This window comes from Phyllostomus hastatus, unplaced genomic scaffold (assembly GCF_019186645.2).
Source record: "Phyllostomus hastatus isolate PE091 unplaced genomic scaffold, TTU_PhHast_1.1 phas_contig_524, whole genome shotgun sequence".
Lineage (NCBI taxonomy): Eukaryota > Metazoa > Chordata > Mammalia > Chiroptera > Phyllostomidae > Phyllostomus > Phyllostomus hastatus.
The window spans coordinates 6528912-6553399 of record NW_025333900.1 but is presented as its reverse complement, the minus strand read 5'-3'; the positions used below and the strand labels follow the sequence as shown (position 1 = coordinate 6553399).

The window sequence follows — 24488 nt, the reverse complement described above, 5'->3', positions numbered from 1 at the left end:
AATTTCTGAACATTGAAAACATTTTGAACATCTTAACCTTTTTTTTAAGAGTACAATGACCATCCATGCACCCATTAGTGTGCTCCTGCAGTTGTCAGCATCTGCTGTCCTCATTTGAAGAACCTATTTTGAACACTGTGTTTCCTTTGTCTTTGTGAAAATAAATTTCCTCTATTGCCAAAAAAGTGCTCTCATTCTTTAACTCCAAGTAACTTTTTACTGCATTAGATTTAGTTGAGCTCTGTTGACATTTTGCATGTATTATCCAGGAGGGCTATTTGTTATAATAACAATAGCATCTGACATTTATTGAGCAATAACTGTGCTACTGCTGTGTAGTGCTACCCTTGCCATCGCATGCAATTCTTCAAGTGTCCTGAAGGAGTGCTCTTCTACCCCAGTTTCATAGACAGAGAAACTGAAGCTCAGAGGGGTTAAATAAAATTGCCCAAGATCAACACAGTTAAATGGTGGCAGAGCTAGAGTTGTTTGGCTCCAAATCTAATTACTTGTTATAGAAATTGCAGCCAAATTTAGTTATTCCAGAAGGATGTAGTCCAAATATACCAAAAATCAAACCACACATCTTTCCACAAGTACAAACTAGTGTAGTTTTCATTTTGACTTTTATTGAAAATAAGAGCAGGTTAAGTGGAATGAAAATTTTTTTAAAAAGCAGTTTTCTTTAAATGAATTTTGGGCCTATTAGTGTTTTATTGTAAATGTATTTGGAATTAAAATTTTAAACTCAACAACAGATTAAATATTAAAATAATTGAAGCTGTTTTCCCCTTCATTCATCTCATCTCAATGTCTGTGGCAGAAGTACCACATAAAGTCATCCCACAACCCTACAGCTGTGTTTCCACCTTATAGATGTAGTGGGGAGGTCAGGTGAGTGACTCATTAGCCAACAAGTCTTACAGATTCTGCCTGCAAATCATCTTTTTGTTTTCTCCTTTCCATCCTATTTTTTCTCTTGCCTTTGCAGTGGTGCCAACTTACACACCATGAAAGTTGGCACCACTACTTGGCTGTGGGGGGTGCCAAGTAGAGGGTCGTAGGACATCTCTCACTGCTCACTCTGTAGGTGGTATGGCCTCAATCACATCCTCCCTCAAACAGATCTGGCCATGTTATTCTTGCTGCGCCAGCCTTCCAGGGTAATTGCTTCTGGAAAGAGTCAAAGTCAGTGTGGCACGGAGTGCTGTCTGCACTGTGGTTGCTGTCTATTATTTCTACCTTAATGTTTTTGGTTACCTCTTTTTGCCTGCTGCTTCATGAACCTACCTTCTACTCTCCAGCTTTGTTTTAGCTGTTTCATGCCTAAGATTTACTCCCAAAACACTACATGCACATTTTGTGGCTTTATTCACAGTTCTCTCCAGTGGTGATCAATTTCCATGGGAGTTTACAGCCTTCTGCTAACTCCACACTGCTACCACATCCCTTTCTTTTATGTAAAAGACATTCCTCCTTTGAGATTCTCTTACACATTCATGAGGGACCTTGCCACAGAGAGGATTAGTTGATGCCATTAACCACATGGATGACCCATGTGGACATGGATGATCCATGTTATTAGGCATCCACATTGTCTCCAGCATCCTAGCCCTGGCTTAAAGAGCTTTCATTAAACTCTTGTAGACTCGAGAGGCAATATGCTATAGCTGTTCAGAGTGAGGGGACGCTATAGCCAGACTGCTGGGGCTTGAATTGTGATGCTGCTGCCAGTTAACTGTGACTTTAAGCAAGTCATAAAATCCCTGTACCTTGTATCTCAGTATTTTTCACCTGAAAAAAATGATAGTAGAGAGAGCCTTGTAGGGTTATCAAATATTTTAAATCCATGAAATCAGGTAGAACTAACAGAAACATACCTGAAACATGGTTAGAACTCCATTAAGTGTTAGTTATTAATGATTGTTCATTCCATTTACAAACATACTGCTGTGACTAGGTTAGAGTTTACTGCCTGGAAACATTCCGCTTCTGAAATATTACATCCCAGTCATCAACTGTAATCAGCATCTTTGCCTTTTAACTTTATCTAGACCATGAGATTCTTACCTTGCTGTTTTCACCTAGTCTGTAATCCTCCTCCTGACTTTGCTTCTTTTTCTCCCCAACCCATGCCCTATCGGGTCTTCCCATTGACCCATAGCAGCCTCTTGCCAGCCATGGGGCCTGTGTTGTTGAAAAGCACCAGTTAGCACAATTCACAGGTGGCAAGATCAGAGTCGTATAGGAAGTAGGGGATTAGGAGAAACACAATTTTAAAATGACATTAAGCATATATTTTAAACCTAGTGGAGTCTAGAAGACATACTTTTCAAAGCAAATCAGATATGTTGATGTTAAGGTCTGTTCTGATTGGCAGTACTTCCCTTGAATGAATCAGCTTCTTCACATGTCCAGAAAATTTTGCTGTAGCTTCCCATAAGCATTTAATATTTTGGTCATTAACATTCTTCTTGTGATAGGTTTCAAAGGCTTTTCAATGCATGTATGATTCCTTCTACTCATTGTAATTTATAGAAGTGCTTGTTATATGTTTTAAATATATCGATACCTTAACTTGGTACACAAGTATATAAACTCATCTTCAAACTACAGTTAATTAATGCTGATTGAAACTGGAATTTTATACCCACCTGTCTGACAAAACCCCAGCCCTGTGTCATCCTCTGTCCCACCATCTCTTTTCTAGGAGCTCAGTGACAGAACAGTCCTACGACTCTCCAGTCCTAAGTGGGCTGGGTACATCGGTGCTTTTGGCACACACAGTTCCTGCTCCTGGAACACCATGTCTTTGCCTTTTCAGCTTGGTGACTGTTCACCTTCTAGATCCTGCTCAGGAGGTTTCTGCTCAGAAAGAAAATACCTGCCCTCTTTCCCTCTTGGTCTTGCCTTCTTTTGGGGTTGCTGCTGTGTATATCACATTGTACTGTAGTATGTGTGTACAAGTTCAGTTTTGTGTTGTCTGAAAGGCAGCATGTTTAATTTATATTTGTAGCTTGACAAAATAGCGCACAGTAGGTGTTAAATATTTGTTGTCATAATATGTCTTTGTTGCTGTTTGTGCCGTGACACTTATCACTGTCTGTTCCTGTGTGTGCCTGTTTCTCTCACAAGGTATCAAGCTTCTTGAGGTCAGAGACTATGCCCCATTTCTGTAAAATATTCCACAAAGCACCTACAACATGCAGTGTGGGAATCCATACTCAGTAAATACTTGCTGGTCAACAGAGATCTTGGACCATTTAGTGACCCAGGATTTAGTGACCAAGCTGAAAGTGATCATCAAAGGCTAAATAAAAGTCATATCCATAATATTCAGGAGTTACAGGTCAGTTTGCTATGTATCTTTCAGATATAGGTTATGGCATTTTCCAACAATCATTAATAAGATAGTTAACACATGGAAACTATATTTGTGTTTAGAATAAGACACTGATCATTCATGTCTCTTGAAACACAGACTGGTATTAGGGTTGTGCACATTGAGCTCTTTGGCCATCTAAATTCTAAATGGCTAACTGTATTTAATAGGCTATAAATAATGGACAGAAGACTCCTTGACCCAGAAATCTTTCAGTGTGAAATGTGGGAAAAAAACTCCTGCTATGCAGGGTTGTTGTCATATACTGTTTATACTACTTTCTTTATTTCACTCTCCTATTAAGCTTTCCAGGCCTGTACTACCTACTAAATTAAGTGCCAACTCTCTTTTTAAGACCTTGCCCAATATAGGTTCAACTTATCTTTTATAGTCTTGTGTGTGTGTGTGTGTGTGTGTGTGTGCGCACATTCTCTAGCCTCATGACACTAAATATGAGTTCCTGAACTTAGTGGACTTCAGAAACTTTTGAGGGTTTGACCTTTGTTAACACCCATTGAACTTATCTGTATGAAATGCTGGTCTAGAGAAATAATTATTTTTAAGCAAGCCTTTGGAAATAGTCTACAATTTTTAACAATTTCTAGGTCTTCACTGCTATTTATTATAAGCAATCTTGTCACAACATTGTGGGATCATGGGATTGAGGTGGTGATCAACGTAAATCCTCACATCTGGATTATTTCTAACTCTCTAATGTAAAAAAATCATTTTTCAGTTCTTTCAATGTTCTCAGTCCTACATGAATATGTGAGATTGGGGATAGAGATTCTGAAATTCGCATGTGGGATAGCTTTTGCTTGCATGGGATTTAAATCTTAAGGATACATGAGATTCAAATACCATGCAGATAAAAGTACTCATGTACAGACAGAATTTACTACCTTTGTGTGTCAGTGAGTGCTAAGCTGTTTTGTCGACCATAGGAATATTGGAGTATCAGAGGGGTGAAGGTCAGAGTGGCCTGTAACATTTGGTAAAGAACTGAGAAAATGGAGCCTTGAGCTGGGTCTTAGAGAAAATTTGATGAGGCAGAGCAGGGAGACAAAAGTGGGAGAAAGGCATGTAAATTACATGAGTTGGAGGTGAATGTGCATGGTATGGGTGACTCGAAGAGATAATTGACTTCCTTGTCCTGAGAGGAAGGGAAGAAGCATCAGTTTTTGCGAAGTAGAGGTACTATACTATTAGTACAGAACAGTATCTCCTATTTTTATCTTCAAATCCTGGGACCTAGAAACATTATTACCTTCAGGGGAAAGGGGGAAGGGTTTACAGGAACAAATATAAAGGACACATGAACAAAAACTAGGGAGGGTGGAAATGAGAGGGAGGCAGGGAGGGCTGGGTGAGTGGGCTGGGATGGGAGTAAAGGACGTAAAACTGTACTTGAACAACGATTAAAATAAAAAAAGATTGTTCAATTAAAAAAAACATTATTACCTTGCTAGATTCTGAAATGTCAAATTGTGTTCAGTTTATTTCTTTAGAATACACACATATATACTCTCTCTCTCTCTTTCTCCTGATAACTTATAGAGGTTTGCAAAATTAAAAACAAGGGCTTTTTATGAGGATAAATGAGAAGGTGGGTAGAAGAGAGTGGTCAGGAGTACACAGGCCTTTAGCCAAGAGTCAGTGGAATTCTCTGCTTTCTAAAAAGCCCATGCCTGAGGTCAGTTCAGTCTGTTTAAAGGGATGTTTTTTATAGTTCACTGGATGTTTGCTTAGTCAGGGGTAGTACCTCTTTCTATGATTGAGTCATATAGGTATCTCAGCAATAGGCTGGACCTGACTGAGAGTAGGACAGAACTCTTTGTTGATAAAACTTTATTGATATAATCAACTAAAGGCCATAATTAAATATATATATTTAATATTGATTATGCTTCTGATAGATGTTTATATTCATCCTTTTTCATATGTGTATGAAACTTTTATCTTTACATTGTAATATCACAGATTTTTTCCAAAGGATCACATACTGTATTTGGTTATAGCATCAGTATTACTCATATTGGAAAGTTTTTTTCTTCACAACTACCAAAGAATACTATCAAACCTCTGGAGGTTGGGGCACTAAACTACAGTCCTGAATTAGAATGATTTGGTTGTTTGTGTGACCTAACTCATAAGCAACCTAACTCATAAGGGTTTAGCAATTAAGGAGGTAGTGTTGTGATGACTTCTTGCCTTGTATAGTAAGGATCCTTGTTCTAAACTAAATAACTAGTAATTGGGTAGCGACAGATGAAGTTAGTGGCTTCTCCTCTTCCTCTGCTGCCCAGTGTACATTTATTCTTTTTTTCTTTTTTTTTCTTTTAATCATTGTTCAAGTACAGTTTTATCCCATTTACTCCCATTCCAGCCCACCCATCCAACCCTCCCTACTGTACATTTATTCTTAACAAACAGAACAACAAAAGAGGGTAGTAGAATTACATTGGCATTCCCATATTTTCCCAAGTGAGAGGGATACACTTTTTAAGTGCTTAAAATGGTGAAGTAGGAGGTTTCCTAATAAGAATAAAGGAAACCATATTGGAATGTCAATGAAGAAGGGATAACTTTATTACTGGACAGCTAAGGAGGTAAAAGTACTACTGGCGACAAACCAGCACTTGTTCATTGATGCTGGTGATGCTCATTGTGGCATAAAGGAAGCACAGGAGAACTCTGGAGAGATCCCTGGGGTTCCTGTTAGCATGCTCTGCCCCCGTTAGGTTACTTGGTTCATCATATCCTAAATATGAAAGTTGTATTTCATAAGCTTGGTCCATGCTTTTCATATGAGTGCCTTATTGTAAACCAAGTGCCTTTCCTTTCCTTTATTCAATAAAGTACTGATTTAAATGGCTTTTTAAAAATAAATAAGAAAATTAGAGAAGGCTTAGTTAAATATTGTAATACCTGCTCAGAACAGATGCCTTCCAGACCAGTGTTCCACTTAAGGAAATTTTCTTGGCAGAAACCTCAAGCTTTAGGCACAGAGCAGAGATCCACTGCTTTCTTAGAATTAAAAACACTTGCACATTTTTATTATAACGACTATAAATGTTTATCTTGTTTTAAAGGGTAGACACAGAATCTGGAGACTTGCTTTGGAAGCAGCCAGAGATATCAGTTTCTCTAGACAGAATTCCCCTCTGAAACCTAAAGAAAAAAATCACATTCTCATTATGCCTAACTGTCCAAGATAATGATATAAGGGCTTATTTTTGTTCACTAATTCATAGAATTTCAAGAAGATGACTTTTTGATTTCATCACTGTAGAAACATCATGGTTTCTTAGATTTAAAAGTTTAGCATTGCCTACCTGACTGACTGTGGAATCCATGGACAGTCTTTCCTGGCTGCTGGGTTCTGGGTTTTCCTGGTGGTCTCAGAGCTCTCTGCTGGGCTTGGTGAAGGAGAAAGGGCACCATGCTCTTTGTGCCTGGACCCTTGGATTTTCAAACCCTCCACCCTGGAAAGTCCATTTTCTTGCCTCATGATTTCCTTTCCCTGTAAAGAAGGCTTAAAGCCATAGGGAATAATTCCCTTACTGATCTAACAACAACTTTATGGTTTATGAATTGATGATATTGGAGGTTCATTGAGAATGACCAGATCAGGAAGGCCAAGAACTGTCATAGGATCACATACTATAAATATATAGTCCACCTTAATTTTGTACTCAAGGAAAACATTTACAAAGCAAGTCAGCCTAATGGTTTGTTACTTTCAAAATGATTTCCTTTTTACAGTTTTCTTCAGATGCAATTTTAGTCATTTTTGAGGTGTAAACATGCAAAACTTAAAGTATATGAGTAGTTGGTGATGGGGAAAGATGTAATTTGCTTTTAAATTTCTGTTCTGAGTTGAAATATGGTTTTTAAATGGGAAAATTCCCTATAAATTGGAATACTTATAAGAAGAAATATACTAGGGGGGACCCAAAACACCCAGAATTTATTTATAAAAAACTGTGTTTATTCTTACATGTTTAAACTTCAGTCACCTTCAAAGTACTCTCCATATGATGCAATACACCTATAGACACTTTTTTTCCACTGCTCAAAACAGGTTTTGAACTGGTTGATTTTGATGTCTTTTAGTGCTTTTGCCATTTTTTTGTTTCACCTCTTCCACAGCAAAACATTTCCCTTTGAGGACTTTTTTCATCTGGGGAAACAAAAAAAAAAGTCACTTGCAGTGAGATCAGGTGAATAGGGTAGGTGAGACACGGGGGCCTCAAAAATTGCTGAACACTCAGCATGATGTGGGCAGGTGCATTCATAAATCACCCACCATGAAATGAGCAAATGCTTTGAAAGAGTCGTCAAAAAAATTCACTGAAGCCAAACACATCCTCTCACAAGAATGCTGGCTGTTATACTGATACAGATGGGCTCCTAGAATACTCACCTAGTGGGAGAAGCCTGTACTACAAAGAGCTCTTCCTCCAGAAGATAATTCTGGGATTTTTGGAGTCCCTCCTTGTACATACATTTTAATACCAACTTTTAAAAACTTTAAATATGAATATTGATTTAAAAGTATTTGACCGTATGCACTATGATTGCAGCATCTTTCTTTATCTTGATGCTCTTCTGTTGGCATCTTTTAGAATCATTGAAAATAGCTCTGAATGACTGGATCTGTTCTGTTCAACCAGGAAAGAAATTCATTATGCCTGTGCTATATTTTTGAGCAAACAGTAAGGGTTTATCACTTCAAGCAGTAAAGTGAATTTGGTGTTGATTTTTTTTGAAGTTACAATATCTTTTAGATCATGTTATCAGGATGCTGAGTTTCTCTTATGTTTTTTCTCTTTCATTGTTACCTTCTGATGTGGCTGCTGTGTTGACAACCCTCTCTACTTCTGCAACTGAAATTTTTCATTTCCATCATTAAGGAAACCTCCCAAGGTAAGCACTGTTATGGAATTTGACATGCATACTGGCTAAGTGTGTAAAAACCCAGGATTTTATCCATTATAATTATGAATGTGGAGCACCTTTCTCTGTGAAACGAAAAATCTGCTTTCTAATATAAAGTGAAACTGTAAACAAACAGTTAATGTTGGTAATGATATAAAATTAGTCTGCTCCTCTACATTTACAAACCAGTTTCATACATTTTATTCTTGGTATTAATGCTCTGGTCCTATCAGGTTTCTGTTCCTATTTTATTGATGATGAAATGAGGCTCAGCAGGATGTCCCAATTCACAGTTAGGTAAATGGAGGAGCTGGGACTATATAGTGTATCACCACCTAGAAAATGGAAGGATGAAATAGTAACATCTAGGATGATTGTGTGTAACTGATTATTAACTGGACCAATTATCTTTTCTGTGTCTTCCTTAAAATAGTTGATATCAGAAAAATTCTGAAAACTTTTACATAGAGTTTCAACTATCCACCAACTCTATGTGCTCCACTAGAATTTCTAGCCAATCACAAAGTCTACCAACTGGGGTCATTCCCCCTTGCTCTGGCCAGCCTGTGATGGCATGTTTACCAGTGAGAAGCCCAAAAGTTAGAGAGTAGGTGGGGAAAATAGGAGAAGCAGGGTGTCCGAATGACCAACTCCTGAATGAATAATTGAAGGCTGATTTTGTTACCAGTGAGCATTTTATTTGGTATCAAAGGAACACTTAGTGCCAGAAGGAAGAAGAAATTCGACTAGCCCCTGACCAATCATGGTGGTAATAGCTTTTGTTTCTAAGGTGTGATTAAGACAGGCTACACCCACACATGTTATATGGTCAAAATCTTAGATACGTTGGGTGAGGGTAAGAGGTCCAGAATAGGTTAGGCTTACTTGACTCTGGCGTTATGAGGGAAAATTGGCGTATGGAAACCTACTAAAAAGCTAAGTCCTATCCTTTATGTTTATAGAAGGCAGTATAGGAATTGTCCTTGGCACTAAGAGTTTGAACTCCAGCAAGGAAGGCACATACCAAACAAATACTGTAAGATCTGTTAAGAAGGAGGAAATATATGCTGTTACAGAGGTATAAGCACTGGCATCCTGGCCAAGTTTGGGAGATGAAGGAGATCAGGAAATTGTCTTTGAGGAATTACTGATGTGGATATAGCCCCCAAAATTTGCAGCCAAAAAAGTGTGTCTGTTACTCAGGAAGATGTGCATTTCCCTTGGTAGCTCTTCTTTCCCTTGCTGTCGGTTCCTAGAGGTTTCTGAATAGACTGTCAACTTTGTGATATATTTAATTCTTTCCCCACAGAAAAAGGCAATGGAATCCTAAGCAATTCCATATATGGCTACTTAGTGAAGGAGAAACACTGAAATGAAAAGAGGCACAAAAACAAATTTTTAAAAGATCACAAATTCTGTATGCATAGAAATGTTCTGATTCCTTTCTACCAGTGAATATAGCTTAGTGATTTCATTAGGTGTCCCATTGATCATTTCTAAGAAGTGTAATGAAATTTTCAAAATAAAATGAATGTTAGGTTATCACATTTATACATTTGTGTGTGTGTGTGTGTGTATGCCATCAAGAATATCTGTAAATTATAAAAATCATTTTGAAATCAAATAAGTGACACAATAGACATAATTATTTAAAAAGATACTACACTATATAAGGTCTTTTTTTGCAGAAGCTGTAAAGATTGAAAGCAAATAGAAAAGGGAAAGTTACTTTTGATGATATATAAGAAAAAATTTTATTGATTTAAAACAATGAGGCTTTGGCATGAATAATTAGCAAAAGTATCAGACTAGACTGTTGATTCAATTTAACAAATAATTATTCTGGGCAGGAGACAAGTGCTGCATGAATCAGACCTGACCCTAGCATTCTAATGGGGGTGGGCTAGAGAGCATATGCACAAGATAATAATATAACATCAGTTGTGTTAAGGGCTACAAGGAGTAAAATATTTGTGAAATTCATCGGATGCAGGGTCCTGTTTGGACTTCCGCATACCTGAGGACAGCCAAGACTTGAGAGAATATTGAAACCCTAAATTTGAAGGCACTGGAGAAATACCAGCTTAGTGAAGTATTACCAGATCAAGACCCAAGAGAAGGTAGAAACTTAGAGGTTAACTTGGTGTTTGGGTGCATGCATGTCAGATAAAAGCAGCTAAAAGGCAGAGCAGAGTTTCTGACGACAGCCTTGCAGGGCCTAGCAGACCTGTAGGACAGATATGTTGGAGTTCAGGGTCTGTCAGAGTTGCAGTGCTTGGTAAACTCCTTATACTTTGGGCTGACAAAGTGGATTGAGACCCCGCCTTGGTTGGGGTATAAAGGTGGAACAAAAGCAAACCAGTCCTTACACGTGTTGCCCTGTGGTTCAAGATCTTTGTGTGATCGAGGAGCTCTCGGGTATTAAAATTGGATCAAAGTGATCCTAGAATGCAGGTGCCCATAAGCACTTGGTAGAAGCAAATGTAGCCAGCCCTAAGTCTCTAGTGACTCCACAGATGGTTTTAAAAATACAGCGTCCAGCACACAAAAATAAAGCGGTGCATGACAAGATAAGGCAGTGTGCACAAGAACCAGAGGAAATATTAAGTAGAAATAGACCCAGAGATGTTTAAATTGTTAAGCATGAATTCTAACATGAGTATGCTTATTATATTCAAATAGGTAAAATATAAGATTTTAAACTGTTGGAGAGAACTGGAGATTATAAAAAGTGACAAAACAGATTTGGAAAATAAACCAATAGAAATTCTCACCCTGACAAACCCCAAACCAAAATAAAAATCTTAGTGTTAGGGTTTAGCAACAAAATAAATCCAGCTAAAGAGAGAATTAAATACCTATAGAAGATAGGTTACCAGAGAATATTAAAATGAAGTACAAAGAGACCATTGGTAGCAGAACAACTGGACATCCACATGTACAGAAATCAGTCTAGATACTACCTTATACCCTTCATAAAAATTAACTGAAAGAGGATCATAGACCTAAACATAAAATACAAAACCATAAACTTCTAGAAGTTTAGAGAAACTTCTAGGAGAAATCTAGGAGATTTGAGGGTAGGTGATCACTTTTAGATACAACATGAAAAGCATGATCCATAAGCTTAAACTTGATTAGTGGGATTTTGTTAAAACTAAAAATGTTTGCTGTACAAAGGCACTTCTAAGAGAATGAAAAGAAAGCCACAGACTTGGTGAAAATGTTTGTAAAACATATCTGATAAAGGAGTGTTACCCAAAACATAGAAAAAACTCTTAAAACTCAACAGTAAGAAAGCAAACTATCAAATTAAAAAGTAGGAAAAAGACCTGAACAGCAACCTCACCAAAGAAGATATACAAATGGCGAATGCACACATGAAAGCATTCAACATCACATGTCGTTAAGGAACTGCACATTACAACAACGAGATTTTACTCCATACCTGTTAGAGTGACTAAAATCCAAAAATCTGATACCACCAAAGCTGACGAGGATGTGAAGTACACAAGTGCTTGTTTCTTGCTGGTGATACTGAAAAGTAGCGTAGCCACTTTGGAACACAGTTTTGACATTTCTCACAATGCTAAGCATATTATCACTTGACTGAGCGATCTCGCTGCTAGGAATGTGCACAAATGATGGCTGTCCACACACAGACCTGCAGGTTTGTGTTTGTGGCAGCTTCATTCCTAATTGCTCCAGACCGGAAGCAACCGAGATTTTCTTCAGTAAGGGAATGGGTGCACAGCCTGGTGCGTCCCTCACTGGAATATTGTGTGAGCTGTCAAGCTGTGAAAGACATGATGCCAGGGTTGGGCCTTGATACCTTCAATTTCTCAAAAGCCTATTTTGAACAAAGCAGTGGCGCAGTTGAGGCTCCCTTTCAGAAGGTTAATCTGAAAGCAGAGCACAGAATGAGTTTGATTTGGTCAGTGGGAAGGATGGAGATGGTATTCAGTAAAATGTGCCAGAAAAGCGGTCACTGGGGCCTGCACTGGAGCGGTGCCACGGGAAGAATTATCAAAACATTGCAGAAATAAAGTATCTAGGACTCGGATGCTGACAGCGTGTAGGAGAAGAAAATACAGCACAAGGAGTAAGATATGACTGAAGTTTGACTCTAAGTGACTGAAAATTCATCAGGAACTAAAGAAGAAAGAGCTGGTTTGTTGCAGGGAGACACTGATGGGTTCAATTTTAGGGTGGGTTGAATTGGAATTGCTGGCAAAGCATTTGATATAGATGCCCAATAAGGTTTGTAGTCTCTGCCCTAGAAAGGTCAGGTAAATTCTTGTTTATACATTGTCTTATACTATATATTTGGATGTTCTTTTTGGTGTTACTTTTTGTAAATTTGTACTCCTAAGCAGAGAAACATTTATTTCAGTGTAGGCCAACTGCATGCTTTTTAATTCTCCCACAGTAGCATATTATGTAATGTTACAGAGTGTGTTCTAGTTCCCCCCTTTTTTTTAAAAAAAAAGTAGCTTTTTGAGAAACATGGAGACACCTTTTCTATGCCTCTTTAGTTTAGAAGGAAAAAAATACTAAGAGCCTTTGTCTCATAATTTTCAGAGTTGCTATGGGTGTGTTTTTCTTTACCAGTGTGACTATAGTTTTAAGTCCAAGCTTTTTGTCTTAGAGATATTGCAAGTAGAGGAGGGGGAAATTGCTTGTTAGTTTAGCTACCTTCTCATAACCTTTGGATTTTGGTAGGAGGTAGTATAGAGGGAAAAGATGTGTGGAGAAGCACTGTCTAACTATGCTGTTTCATGTACTCTGTGGGAGAGAACAGGCAAATGTCCTTGGTCATAATAGCTTTGCCTTCAGAAACCCAGTTCCTAGTCTCCCAGATGGCAGCCAGAATGCCCAGAACATTCTAGGACTCTTCACTTTTCATGCTTTTGTCACATCTGGCACAAATTTCTTGCCTTTCTGAGTAGCCACATTCAACACAGGTAGAGGACAACAAATAAATTCTTCCTCCTTTTTCTGTTTCTTTCTTCCCTCCCTCAGTGTTTATTGAGCACCTTCTGTGTGTGAAGTGAACACTACAGAGCTGGACATTTCTCAGCTCAGACCATTCTAACCCTGTTACATAAGACCAAGGAGATTGAAGCTTAAGGAATAAATTGACCAAGATCAGCCAGTAGGAGAGGTTGGCTCCAGCCCTAGTTTTTCTGAGTGCCAATGTGGTACAGTCGTGAATACTTTCTGTTGCACCACATGGTTGTAAGGTCATTTTTCTGCTTGGTGGGTTTTGTGGGGCAAAGATAGGGGAAAGAGTAAGTAAGGAAGAGTTTGCCCAAAATATAAATATCTGCAAAATCACTTTGTTTAGGATTATATCAGTTTTTACTTAGTTGCCCATTTATTTTCATGATCATTAACTTTAATATATCTCAATGCATGATTTATTTGAACAATTTGACCTTGTTAATTAAATTTGCTTTTAATGTTTTGTTTATTTTATTTACAAGTGAGGCTAGGCACTACCAAACATTAAGGTGTTTAATCCCTCAAAATCATGAACAGAAGAAAATGACATTACAGCAAAATAAAGTTATTGCTTTTTGAACTTAGTATCATTTAAACATTTTTATTACATTTCTTAGTGCGACTTTGGTTAATGAAATTATATAGGTTTCAAGTATACAGTTCTATAATACATCATCTGTATATTGCATTGCGTGTTCACCACCCAAAATCAAGTCTCCTTCCATGTCCATATATTTGACCCCTCACCCTTTATCCTTTTCTACTCCCCCTCCCTCCTTCCCTCTGGTAACCACCATTCTCTTGTCTGTGTCTATGAGCTTTTGTTTTGTCTTGTCTTGTTTGTTCATTTGTTACTTTCAGTTTTATATTCCACATGAGTGAAATATGGTTCTTGACTTTTTCCATCTGACTAATTTTGCTTAGCATGATATTTTCAAGATTCATCCATGTTGTCACAAATGGCAGTATTTTACCTTTTCTTATAGCTGAGTAGTTTTCCACTGTATATACACATGTGTGTACCGCATCTTCTTTATCCAGTCATCTATCAGAGGACACTTTGGTTGTTTCGATGTCTTGGCTGCTGTGAATAATGCTGCAGTGAACATAGTGGTACATATCTCTTTACAAAAAGTTATTTTCAAACTTTTCAGGTTGGTATCCAGAAGAAGGATTGCTGGGTCATGTGATAACTCTATTCTTAATTTTTTGAGAAACCTTGACACTATTTTCCATAGTGACTATGCCAATTTACATTCCTACCAGCAGTGTATGAGGGTTGCTTTTTCTCCACAACCTCTCCAACACTTGTTACTACTTGTTTTTCTGATGATAACCATTCTAGTAGATGTGAGGTCATATCTCATTGTGGTTTTGATTTGTGTTTCCCTAATAGCTATTGAAGTTGGCATCTTTTCATCTATCTGTTGGCTATTTATATGTCTTCCTGGGAGAAGTGTCTGTTCAACTTCTGTCCATTTTTTAATTACATTTTGTTGTTGTTTAGTTGTATGAGTTCTTTATATATTTTGGATATTGACCCCTTATTGGAGTTGTTTGCAAATATTGTCTCCCATTCAGTTGGTTGCCTTTTTGTTTTATTGATGGTTTCTTTTGCTGTGCAGAAACTTTTTAGTTTGATATAGTCCCATTTATTAATTTTTATTTTTTTAAGATTTTATTTATTTTATTTTTAGACAGAAGGGAAAGGAGGGAGAAAGAGAGGGAGAGAAACAACAATGTATGGTTGCCTACTGGGGACCTAGGCTGCAACCCAGACATGTGCCCTGACTGGGAATAGAACCAGCGACCCTTTGGTTCGCAGGCTGGTGCTTAGTCCACTGAGCCACACCAGCTAGGGTTCCTATTAATTTTTCTTTTACTTCCCTTGTTTCAAGGTCAAATTCATAAAATCCTCTCCAAGACCGAGGTATATAATTTTGGTACCTATGTTTTCTTCTATGTATTTTGTTGTTCCAGGTGTTATGTTTAGGTCTTTGATCCATTCTTAGTTAATTTGCATGTATGGTGACACATAACTGTGTAGTTTTATTTTTTTTGCATGAGGCTTTCTTTTCTCTGTTTCATGTTTTTGGGTCCTTTATCAAAAATTATTTGCCCGTGCATTTATCTCTGGGCTCTTAGTTTTGTTTCATTTGTTTGTGTATCTGTTTTTTTTTAAGGCAACATCCTTTAAAAAAGCATATCGATGTACCATAAACTTGGCTTTATAAAAGTGACTCAGAAAAAAAAAAGAAGGGGAAGATCTTATTATGTACAGCTTGTGTCTTCTGAAGTGTAGTTTCATTCAGATTTGTTTTACAAGCTGTGACTGCCATCATTTGCTATGGCCCCTTTGCTTTGCTTGGTGAATTTCTAAAAGCTAAGTTGGCCTCAAAAGTGATGAGTTCTAGATCCACGCTGGTCAGGACAGCGGTCATCCAGCCACAGGAAGCTTTTGAGCTTGTGGCATGTGGCTGGTCTGAAGTGAAATGTGTTGTAAGTATAAAATACACACCAGGCATCAAAGATAAATATTTTGGCTATGTTGAGTTAAATAAAATATATTAGTAAAATAATTTTTAAATGTGTTTACAAAAACATTTTAACGAACTTGGTTATTATATGTCTGTTGGGCAGCACTGTTTCAGACCAACACATGGCTGAGTATGGGACGTTTTTCAGCATCCTCCAGAGCTTTTGCCTGTATCCCTACCCAGTTAAATGCACCTGTTCCACTGTTGCCTCTACATCTACCTTTCTGCCTATATATCTGGGTCTGTGCATGTTGCAGCTGCATGGACAAAATGGCACCATAGCCATTCTGCTGTGCATTTTTCCTAGGAATGGTTTTTACTGTCCATTCAAATGTCATTAATTAGACAAATATTAATTGAGAGCATTTGTGAAAACTATTGTATGAGGAGTTTGTGGGGTTCAAGCAGTTCTTGCTCTCTAGAATTCAAAATGTGTCAGGAACATTAAATATATACAACACTAATGGAAAATAAATTATGATAAACCTCATTATTCATTGTTTCAGTACTTTGTGACTTCAGAGGAGGAAGGCTTTATAGCTTAAAGTGGAGCTTGAAGAGGGCTACAAGTATGTATCAAGTTTCAAAAGAAAGAAATGTGGGATGGTAATCAAGGTATATGTGAGGAACAGAAACAAATAGATGCTAGAGGAAAACTGTTTCTTTACTCAACAATAATTTTAACACCAAATGTGTGGGTTTTTCCACCAAGCAATGCTCCTGTTCTCTTTGGACACCAACTGGGTGTCCTACAAGTCAGTTCAATTCTGACACTAACTACCCAGAGTTGGCACAGACCCCACAAGTAAAGAGCTCAGTCCCACAAGATTGTCCTCACTTTAGCCACTAATTGTAAGTAGTGGGTCCCTAGGTTACCTGGACCTCCAACTGACTGCTTCAAATCTGGGTTTCCCCAGACCCCTCCAATGGCTTGCAAAACTCAGGGAAACATGTATGTAGGTTTATTGGTTTATTATAAAGGGTATAGATGAACAGCTGGATGACATATGTAGGGTAGGGTCTGGAAGGATCTCTGAGCACAGGAGTTTCTGTCTCTCTGGCGTTGGGGTGTGTTACCCTCCTAACACATTGTCATTTAGGGATTTTTACGGAAATTTCATCATGTAGGTGTGATTGATTATTAACAGAATCTCCAATCCCCCTCCCTTTCCTGGCAAGTAGATGGAGTCTGACTCAAAGTTCTAGGCTAATCAAGTCTCATTCTTTCTGGCATCCAGCCCCAATTCTGAAGCTATTGAAGGTTCCCCCATGGGTCACCTCAGTAGAACAAGAGAGGTTACTATCACCCAGTAAATTCTAAGGGATTTAGCATCTCTAGGTCAAGAAAAAAAGATACTCCTATTGGTCAGGAACCAGAGGTCAGGAACAACAATATATTTCTTACTGTGTTACAGATATCTTTAGACATACAAACTCTAGTTATAGAGTCCCTGAAAGGATATTGTGTTATAAAAAACTAGGAAACTAGGTAGCTTATAAAGGGTTGGGAATCTTGACATTCATCTGGTAGACTATGAAGAATCATTTTGGATTTTTGTATAGAAAAGTTACATGATCAAGACTGTATATGTGAGCCATTAATCTGGCTGTAGGATATATGATAAATTGTGAGTACAGAATATAGAGTAGGTAGCAATCTAGGTGTACTTTATAATAACCACTGTGTTTGTTAGCCAGCTTATGCTAGATGATACAGCAGTAACAACCTTAAAAGTTCAATGGCTTGAGACAAACCAGGTTTACTTCTCTGTTGTCCCATGTTAGTAGAGAGCAGCTATGGCTCTGTATGGTGGACCTTCAGTCTGGGCTCCAATCCGAAGGAATTGCCCCTGGCTGGAATTTGCTGTTATTATGGCAAAGGGGAGAAGAAAGGAAACCATGCAAGGGCCTATTAGAGCTGCTGCTCTGAACTGGCATATATCTCTTTGTCCACATTTAATTGGCCAAAGCAGGTCATGTGGCCAAACCTGATGTCGGTCGGGTCAGGAATTATATTCCTCATACTAGAGGCCCGACAGTCAAGGACATAGTCAAGGACAGGGAGGGCAGTGGGTAATTTGGGACAATAATACAATCTAATATACTTTGTCATTCTAAATCACATTTGTAAAAAAAATGCCAAAGAAACAAAAAAATCCTTCAAAACATAGAGCCACATGCTTCTACCTGAAAGTTCTGTAGGCTCGACCCTTCTCCCCTCGCCTTCTCCCTGGCTTTGTTCAGAGCCAGGTGTTCCCTCTGTAGTTGTGTGTGTCTAGATCCCTAAAGATGTAGCTGACAAAGGACCCAGTTTCATGCATTATAGACCCAGATAAAAAAGGGATCTGTCTCCCTTGCCTCTTGGCATTGATCCATCTCCAAATCCAGAACAGTGAAAGCTTACTAGACCAGGCAGAGTGTCATGAAACCCCGTTTCACCCCCACCTCCTTGCCTCAGGCTAGGGTCATTCCCAGCAGAGTGACTCTGTCAACCTTTCCAGTTTGATCTGACTGCACAATACAGGTTTGCAACCACTGAGCCCCCTCCAGTCCTTCTCACTGATAACCTGCAGCCTTGGAGTCAACCCAGCCTCTGTGCTGCACTGCCGGGGTGGGGGTGACAGGTAGATGAGGGGAGGTAGTGGTCTGGAGGTTCTGAAACAGACCCAAAGGTTGCTCATGGTGGGTGATGTCAAGGTGACTAAAATGCAGTCTGGATTTTGTTTTTTTCCTTTTTAATGAGCAACAATGACCATTCATTCATTAGGGACAACAGATAGTAGTATCCTGTGGTACATGCTTAAACATTTAGAGCTTGTTGTTTGGGCTGTTTTCGCTAAAGAAGAAATATTCAGTGTTTGAGAACATACAGCTTACCTTTTGAATGTGTTGTTGGAGAAGTTGTCTGGGTGACTGGCTTTTCTAGAAAGAAGTAATTGGAGCTTGAAAGAACCAGAAATGTCACAGATTGTGCATTTGTGACACCCCAACCCTCTCCCCTCAGTAAGCTTGAAGCAGATTTTACAACTGAATGGTAAAGGATTAAACGCGAAAGGAATGGAGTATTTGAAAGGGTTGGAGTTGAGTAAGTGCTAAATAGCTCTATGTTCTATCATACTGTTGGTCTCAGACTTGTTAGAACTACTTTCTGTTTAAAAATTTTTGAAACTCTGGTTGGTTTTTAGGGAACTTTTCCTTTTTATTGCCTTTTTTCACAGGATTGTTAATATTCAAGCTTTCAGCTCTATATTCAAAGGATAATCAAGCCTGGTTATTTCTTCCTTTAACATCTCTTATATTTATTTCTTTCTGTAGTATTTGGGAGTCTTTCAGCTGGAATGATAGGAACTAAACCATAAGATAAATGACTCTGGGATGTTTCAAAGACCCCACAGACAGGAAGTGGCTGGGGTTCAAATACAATCACTTTTTCTTATCTCTCCATTTTCTGTCTCTATTCTCATGTGTGTCCCTTTCATTTCTCTCTCACTGCAATCCAGCTTTGTCTGCTTCTCTGATCCATACTCTTAGAAACATGGCCTCAACATGTCCCAGGTTTTATAGCATCAGTTGTTAAAGAAAGACTCGCGACTTCCTTGGTCCCTAATCCAAAAAGTCCATCAGACCCTTGGGAACAGTTAACTGTGGTCAGGAGATTATAGACTGTGAATGGTCCAGCTTGAGCCCCTGTGTGCATCTTCCTTGCCCTCTCACCTGAACAGTCATACATACACTATGCAAGGTCTGTCCTGAAAAAGTCCAGCCATTGTTAATCTAACAAGTTTGTGCAACATTGATGTAACCTGGCAACCAAGGAAAGTGGACTGGAATGAGCATGCATGAACAATGACGACTTCACTGTACTAGTCAGTGAGGGCAATAGACACTGTTGAGTGAGTATGAGTACTGTGTGGCTGTTGCATTCAAAATGACTGAGTGAGTAGAGCAATGAGTCTGCATCAAATTTTGCGTTAAGCTTGAACATTCCTCCATGGAAAGTATTCAGATAATCCAGAAGGCTTTTGGGGACAATGCAGTAAGTGCAGTGCAAATAAAAGTGTGGCACAAACAATTCAAAGATGGTCAAGAATCTGTTGAAAGCGATCCACATTGTAGAAGGCCTGCAGCAAGCAGAACACCTGAGAATGTTGAACATATATGGCAGGGCTGTCAAACTCATTTTCTCCAGGGGCCACATCAGCCTCGCTGTTGCCTTCAAAGGGCTGAATGTAATTTCAACTCCTGAACAGTTAAGGAGTAGTTACATTTATACAGTCCTAAAATAATTTTAGCCCCAGGTAAAAATGAGTTCGACACCCCTGGTGTATGGACTGCAATCAACTAAGATTGGCAACCGACAGTGAGAAAACTGGAAGCTGATCTGAGGATTCCAAAACCTGCTGTGTCCGATTTTGATGCAGAATCTTGGCATGAGATGTGTCATAGCAAAATTCGTTCCTTGGCTTCTGCTACTAGAGCAGAAGGAACGTCGTGCTGCAGTTGCTAATGACTTGCTTCAGACCTCTACCAATGAATCAGATTTCCTCAAAAAGGTTATCACCAGAGATGAATCATGGGTCTACAGCTATGATCCAGAAATGAAGGCCTAGTTGTCCCAATGGAAGTTGCCTGGTTCTCCACGTCTGAAGAAGGCGCAGCAAAGTCACAGTAAGATAAAGACCATGTTAACTGTGTTTTTTGATTGGGATGATGTTGTCCATCATGAGTACCCCCCTCCAGGCTGAATAATTAATAAGGAGTACTGTCTCAATGTTTTTCATTGGTTGAGAGATGCAATACAATGAAAACCACCACAACTATGGGCAACTGGTGATTGGCAGCTTCATCACGACAGACATGCCTGCTCATGCACTACATCTCATGCAGAGATTTTGGCAAACTCTCAAATCACCCAGGTGACTCAGCCCCTCCTACAGCCCAGATTTGGTGCCCTGTGACTTCTGGCTTTTCCTCAAACTAAAATTACCTTTGAAAGAGAATAGATTTCAGACCATCCATTAGATTCAGGAAAATACAGTGGTACAGCTGATGGCAGTTCCAACAAAGGATTTTGCAGAGTGTTTTGAGCAGTGGAAGAGATGCTGGGAGAACTGTGTGAGGTCCCAAGGTCTTGCTTTGAAGGGACCTGAGGTGTCATTGTCCTATATACAAAGTTTCTTGTATCTTGTATCTTCAATAAATATATCTATTTTTCATATTACATGTCTAGATATTTTCTAGACAGACCTTGTATGATTTTATATGCCACATTAAAAACATGGCAGCAAACCATGAAAACAAAATGGCTGGAATGGAGCTTAGTACAACTCTCCAAAGAAAAGGTGCTGTTTCTAGAATAAATGGCATATAGGATTTTAGGGGGAAAAATGTGTTCACTACAACTCCTTTCTATCTCTGCTAAGGTTGGGAATTAGAAACTGTTACCTTCATCATAATTACTTGCTAATTAGCTTTTTTTCTCTTATCTTATACCTGTTCAGTTTATGTTCTACATTACTGCCACAATTGTCATTCCAAACAATATGATCCTGTCATTTGCCAACAAGCTGACTTCCAGACTTCTTAATAAGGCACATAAAATCTCACATGATACTATCTCAGCCTACCCCCAAGTGTTCCTTCTTTCTTCCCCTGCTTACTGCTCTTTGCACACTACTCCAATCATATCCAACTCCTCCTTATCTCAGTTGCTTGCTACCTTCACCCTTTACTTGGAATGCTTTTCCTAATTGTCTTCTCAACAATTATCTTTCAGAATTCAGTCCAGCCTTTGCCTCTTCTAGAAACCTTCCTGGGCCTCACTGCACCCTACTCAAGCCATTGTCCTGCAGTGTAATTATTCTTTCTTTGTATTTCTGCTGAACCCTATATTGATTTCTGTATTTTGCACTCCTCCCTTCATTTGGTTATTTCCATCTAACAGAGCGTGAGATCCTTGTAAGTGGGGACTTATTTCTGTCTTAACCAGCTCATAATAGCTATTCAGTAAATACCTTTCATTCCACAATATATGTAAGTGAAATCATTATGATGTATACTTGGACTTATACAGTGCTATATGTGAATTATGTCTCAGTAAATCTTGAGGGGGGAAGAAAAAATAAATGAATGCAAAGATGACTTAGTTGTTTGAAGAGACACTTCTCCATGTGCCCTTAGAAGGTGGAACTGCAATTCAGAGTAGTACTTTCCACAGCGCAGTCATTTCCTGTGACAGACTGTGAATTCCCTGAGATCGGGAACAGTGCCTTACTGCTTGTGGATGCTGTTGGCTTACTTTGTGTCTTTGAAATGCTTTGACATCTTCACAGCCAGGCAATATTAACTAATTCAAGGCATTGTTTGGTATGCCATATATATATAGACATATATAAAGGAAAAGATTAATTACATTATATATATCTATATATCTATATAGCCATCTATAAAGGAAATGGTTATAGCCATATATAGCCATAGATGTATACATACATTGTGCGTGTGTGTGTGTGTGTGTGTAGCCATATATAAAGGAGGTGATTAATTACATTGTAAAAAGACAGCAGTTACTTGACAGCTTTTTAAGTGGATGGGTGGTATCTTACCACTAGAGCTCACCAATAATAGGGGTGGTCACTCTGGCACTCCTTCTGTAGTGCCCAGAAGCAGAGATGTGCAAGCACGGGCTAGAGTTGGGCTGGCAGAGCTGTACTGGCTCCAGCACATAGCAACAGTGAAGACACTCTTGGTGATCAGACAGGCTTTTGGTGCTGGGCTCTCCTTTCACTTTCAGTCTAGCTTCTCCAAGAGGAATGAGGTTTAACTCTTTTTTTTTCTTAGGACTCTTTCCATATCTGATAATAGGAGAAAGCAATGAAAGGGACAAAAGTGTTGATGCTTAGCATGTAAGAATAAGATAATAAAAAATATGAACAGTAAAATAACAGAGTCACAACTGTCAACAATTGAACCTAAAACAAAAACAAAAACAAACTAAGCAAACAACTAGCACAGGAATAAAATCACAGAAATGGAGATCACATGGAGGATTATCAGTGGGGAGGGGGAGGGATAGAAAGGGAGAAAGGATACAGGGAATAAGAAGCATAAATGGTAGGTACAAAATAGACGGGGGAGGTTAAGAATAGTATAGGAAATGGAGAAGCCAAAGAACTTATATGTACAACCCATGGACATGAACTGGGGTGGGGGGTGAATGTGTTGGGAAGGGTGGTGCGGGGCAGAGGGAAATAAAGGGGAGAATAAAATGGGACAACTGTAATAGCATAATCAATAAAATATAAAAAATAAAAGGAAAATTTTAGCATGACATGAAATATACTACTTTAATTTTTTTCTTGGTCTGACTTAATTCTCATAACACAGTATGGTGAGATATGAAAAAATTTGGCATGTGTCTTTTATATAAATTGTACTCTCAAATTGACAAAGTTGAAAAGTAACCACAAAACTGGACATTGGCAAAGCAATATTTATAAAATTGGAGAAATGGGGATTTGTGGAGAGATCTTGGACTCAGTTTTCAAAGTAGAGAGTAGATAAAACAGGCTGTTAATAGCAGCTGGGTTTGCAGATGTGAACAGTAGATTAATTGTGCAAAGAGGGTAGGATGACAGTATAGAATGAGAGGAGAGAGACACACTCCTGTATGCAAACAAAGCAAGTTCTCACAGAGTGGGTCTTTTCCCCTGCCAAACCCTTTGATTCTGGATTTGGGAGCTAGGAAGTAGTGTGTTTTGCATTGATGCTTTTGACGCAGAACTCAGCAAACTGTAGCAACTCTTCTACTCATGGCCACGTGGACCCTTTCTGCCTTTTTTCATTTCTCTATTTGATTCAGCAAATACTGAACACCTATTGACTGTATCTATAGCTGTAGGGAATAAGGAAATAAATTATCACAGTCCCTGGCTCAGGAAGCCTCCCAGCTTGCTGAGAATATAAAGCACTTAGGATGGTGCCTGATACATAGTAATAAATACTTTGTAGGTGGTAGCTGTACTATTAACTGGGGAGAGGAGCCCATGAGTAGATACTGTTCCAATGATAACAGTGGCTGCTATATACTGAATTACTACTATGCACCCAACATTGTGTTAACAGACATTTTGTTTAAATTCCCAAAGTCCTAATTTAATGTAAAATGTGCAGTTATTTAGGTAGAGTATGTATTAGAGAGGTGGAGCCTATCAAGTAAAGTAGCACAGAGTGGGATAAATATGCAGAAGAGGATGAGAAAACGCTGGAGAAGGTGACATTTAGGCAGGTCTTAAAGAATAATTTGTAGCCCAGTGGGCAGGGAAGTGAGGAGAGGGAAAGGATTACAGGAAGGAGGGATTCCCTCTAATGTCTACAATTTCTTTTCTTTTTTCTCCCCTTCTGGACTTCCCACTGTGCTTAACACACCCAGACAATTTCTCGGTCATTGGTAGAAGGTCTCAGAGCTGAAGAGATGGCTGACTCTTGATGTAATTTATAGGAAAATATGGGAGCTTTCTTCTCTCTTTTCAGGAAAAGAGTGGGAATTCAATGAACACAAAAAGTGTCTAAAGAATGACACCAGTCTTGTCACTTCCACAGGTGAAGTGAAAAGGGAGATGTTG

The 24488-nt window shown here is 38.7% G+C and overlaps 1 protein-coding gene across 8 annotated transcripts in view; it reads left to right on the top strand.

Moving 5' to 3' along the window:
* KIF13A (kinesin family member 13A) overlaps positions 1-24488 on the top strand; it is a 201556-nt gene that overhangs the window by 77680 nt on the left and 99388 nt on the right. For all 8 annotated transcript variants that reach the window (XM_045847011.1, XM_045847009.1, XM_045847010.1 and 5 more), the window contains exon 3: positions 8299-8311. In XM_045847011.1, coding sequence (XP_045702967.1) covers positions 8299-8311 — 13 coding nt within the window. The remainder of the gene's footprint in view (positions 1-8298; positions 8312-24488) is intronic.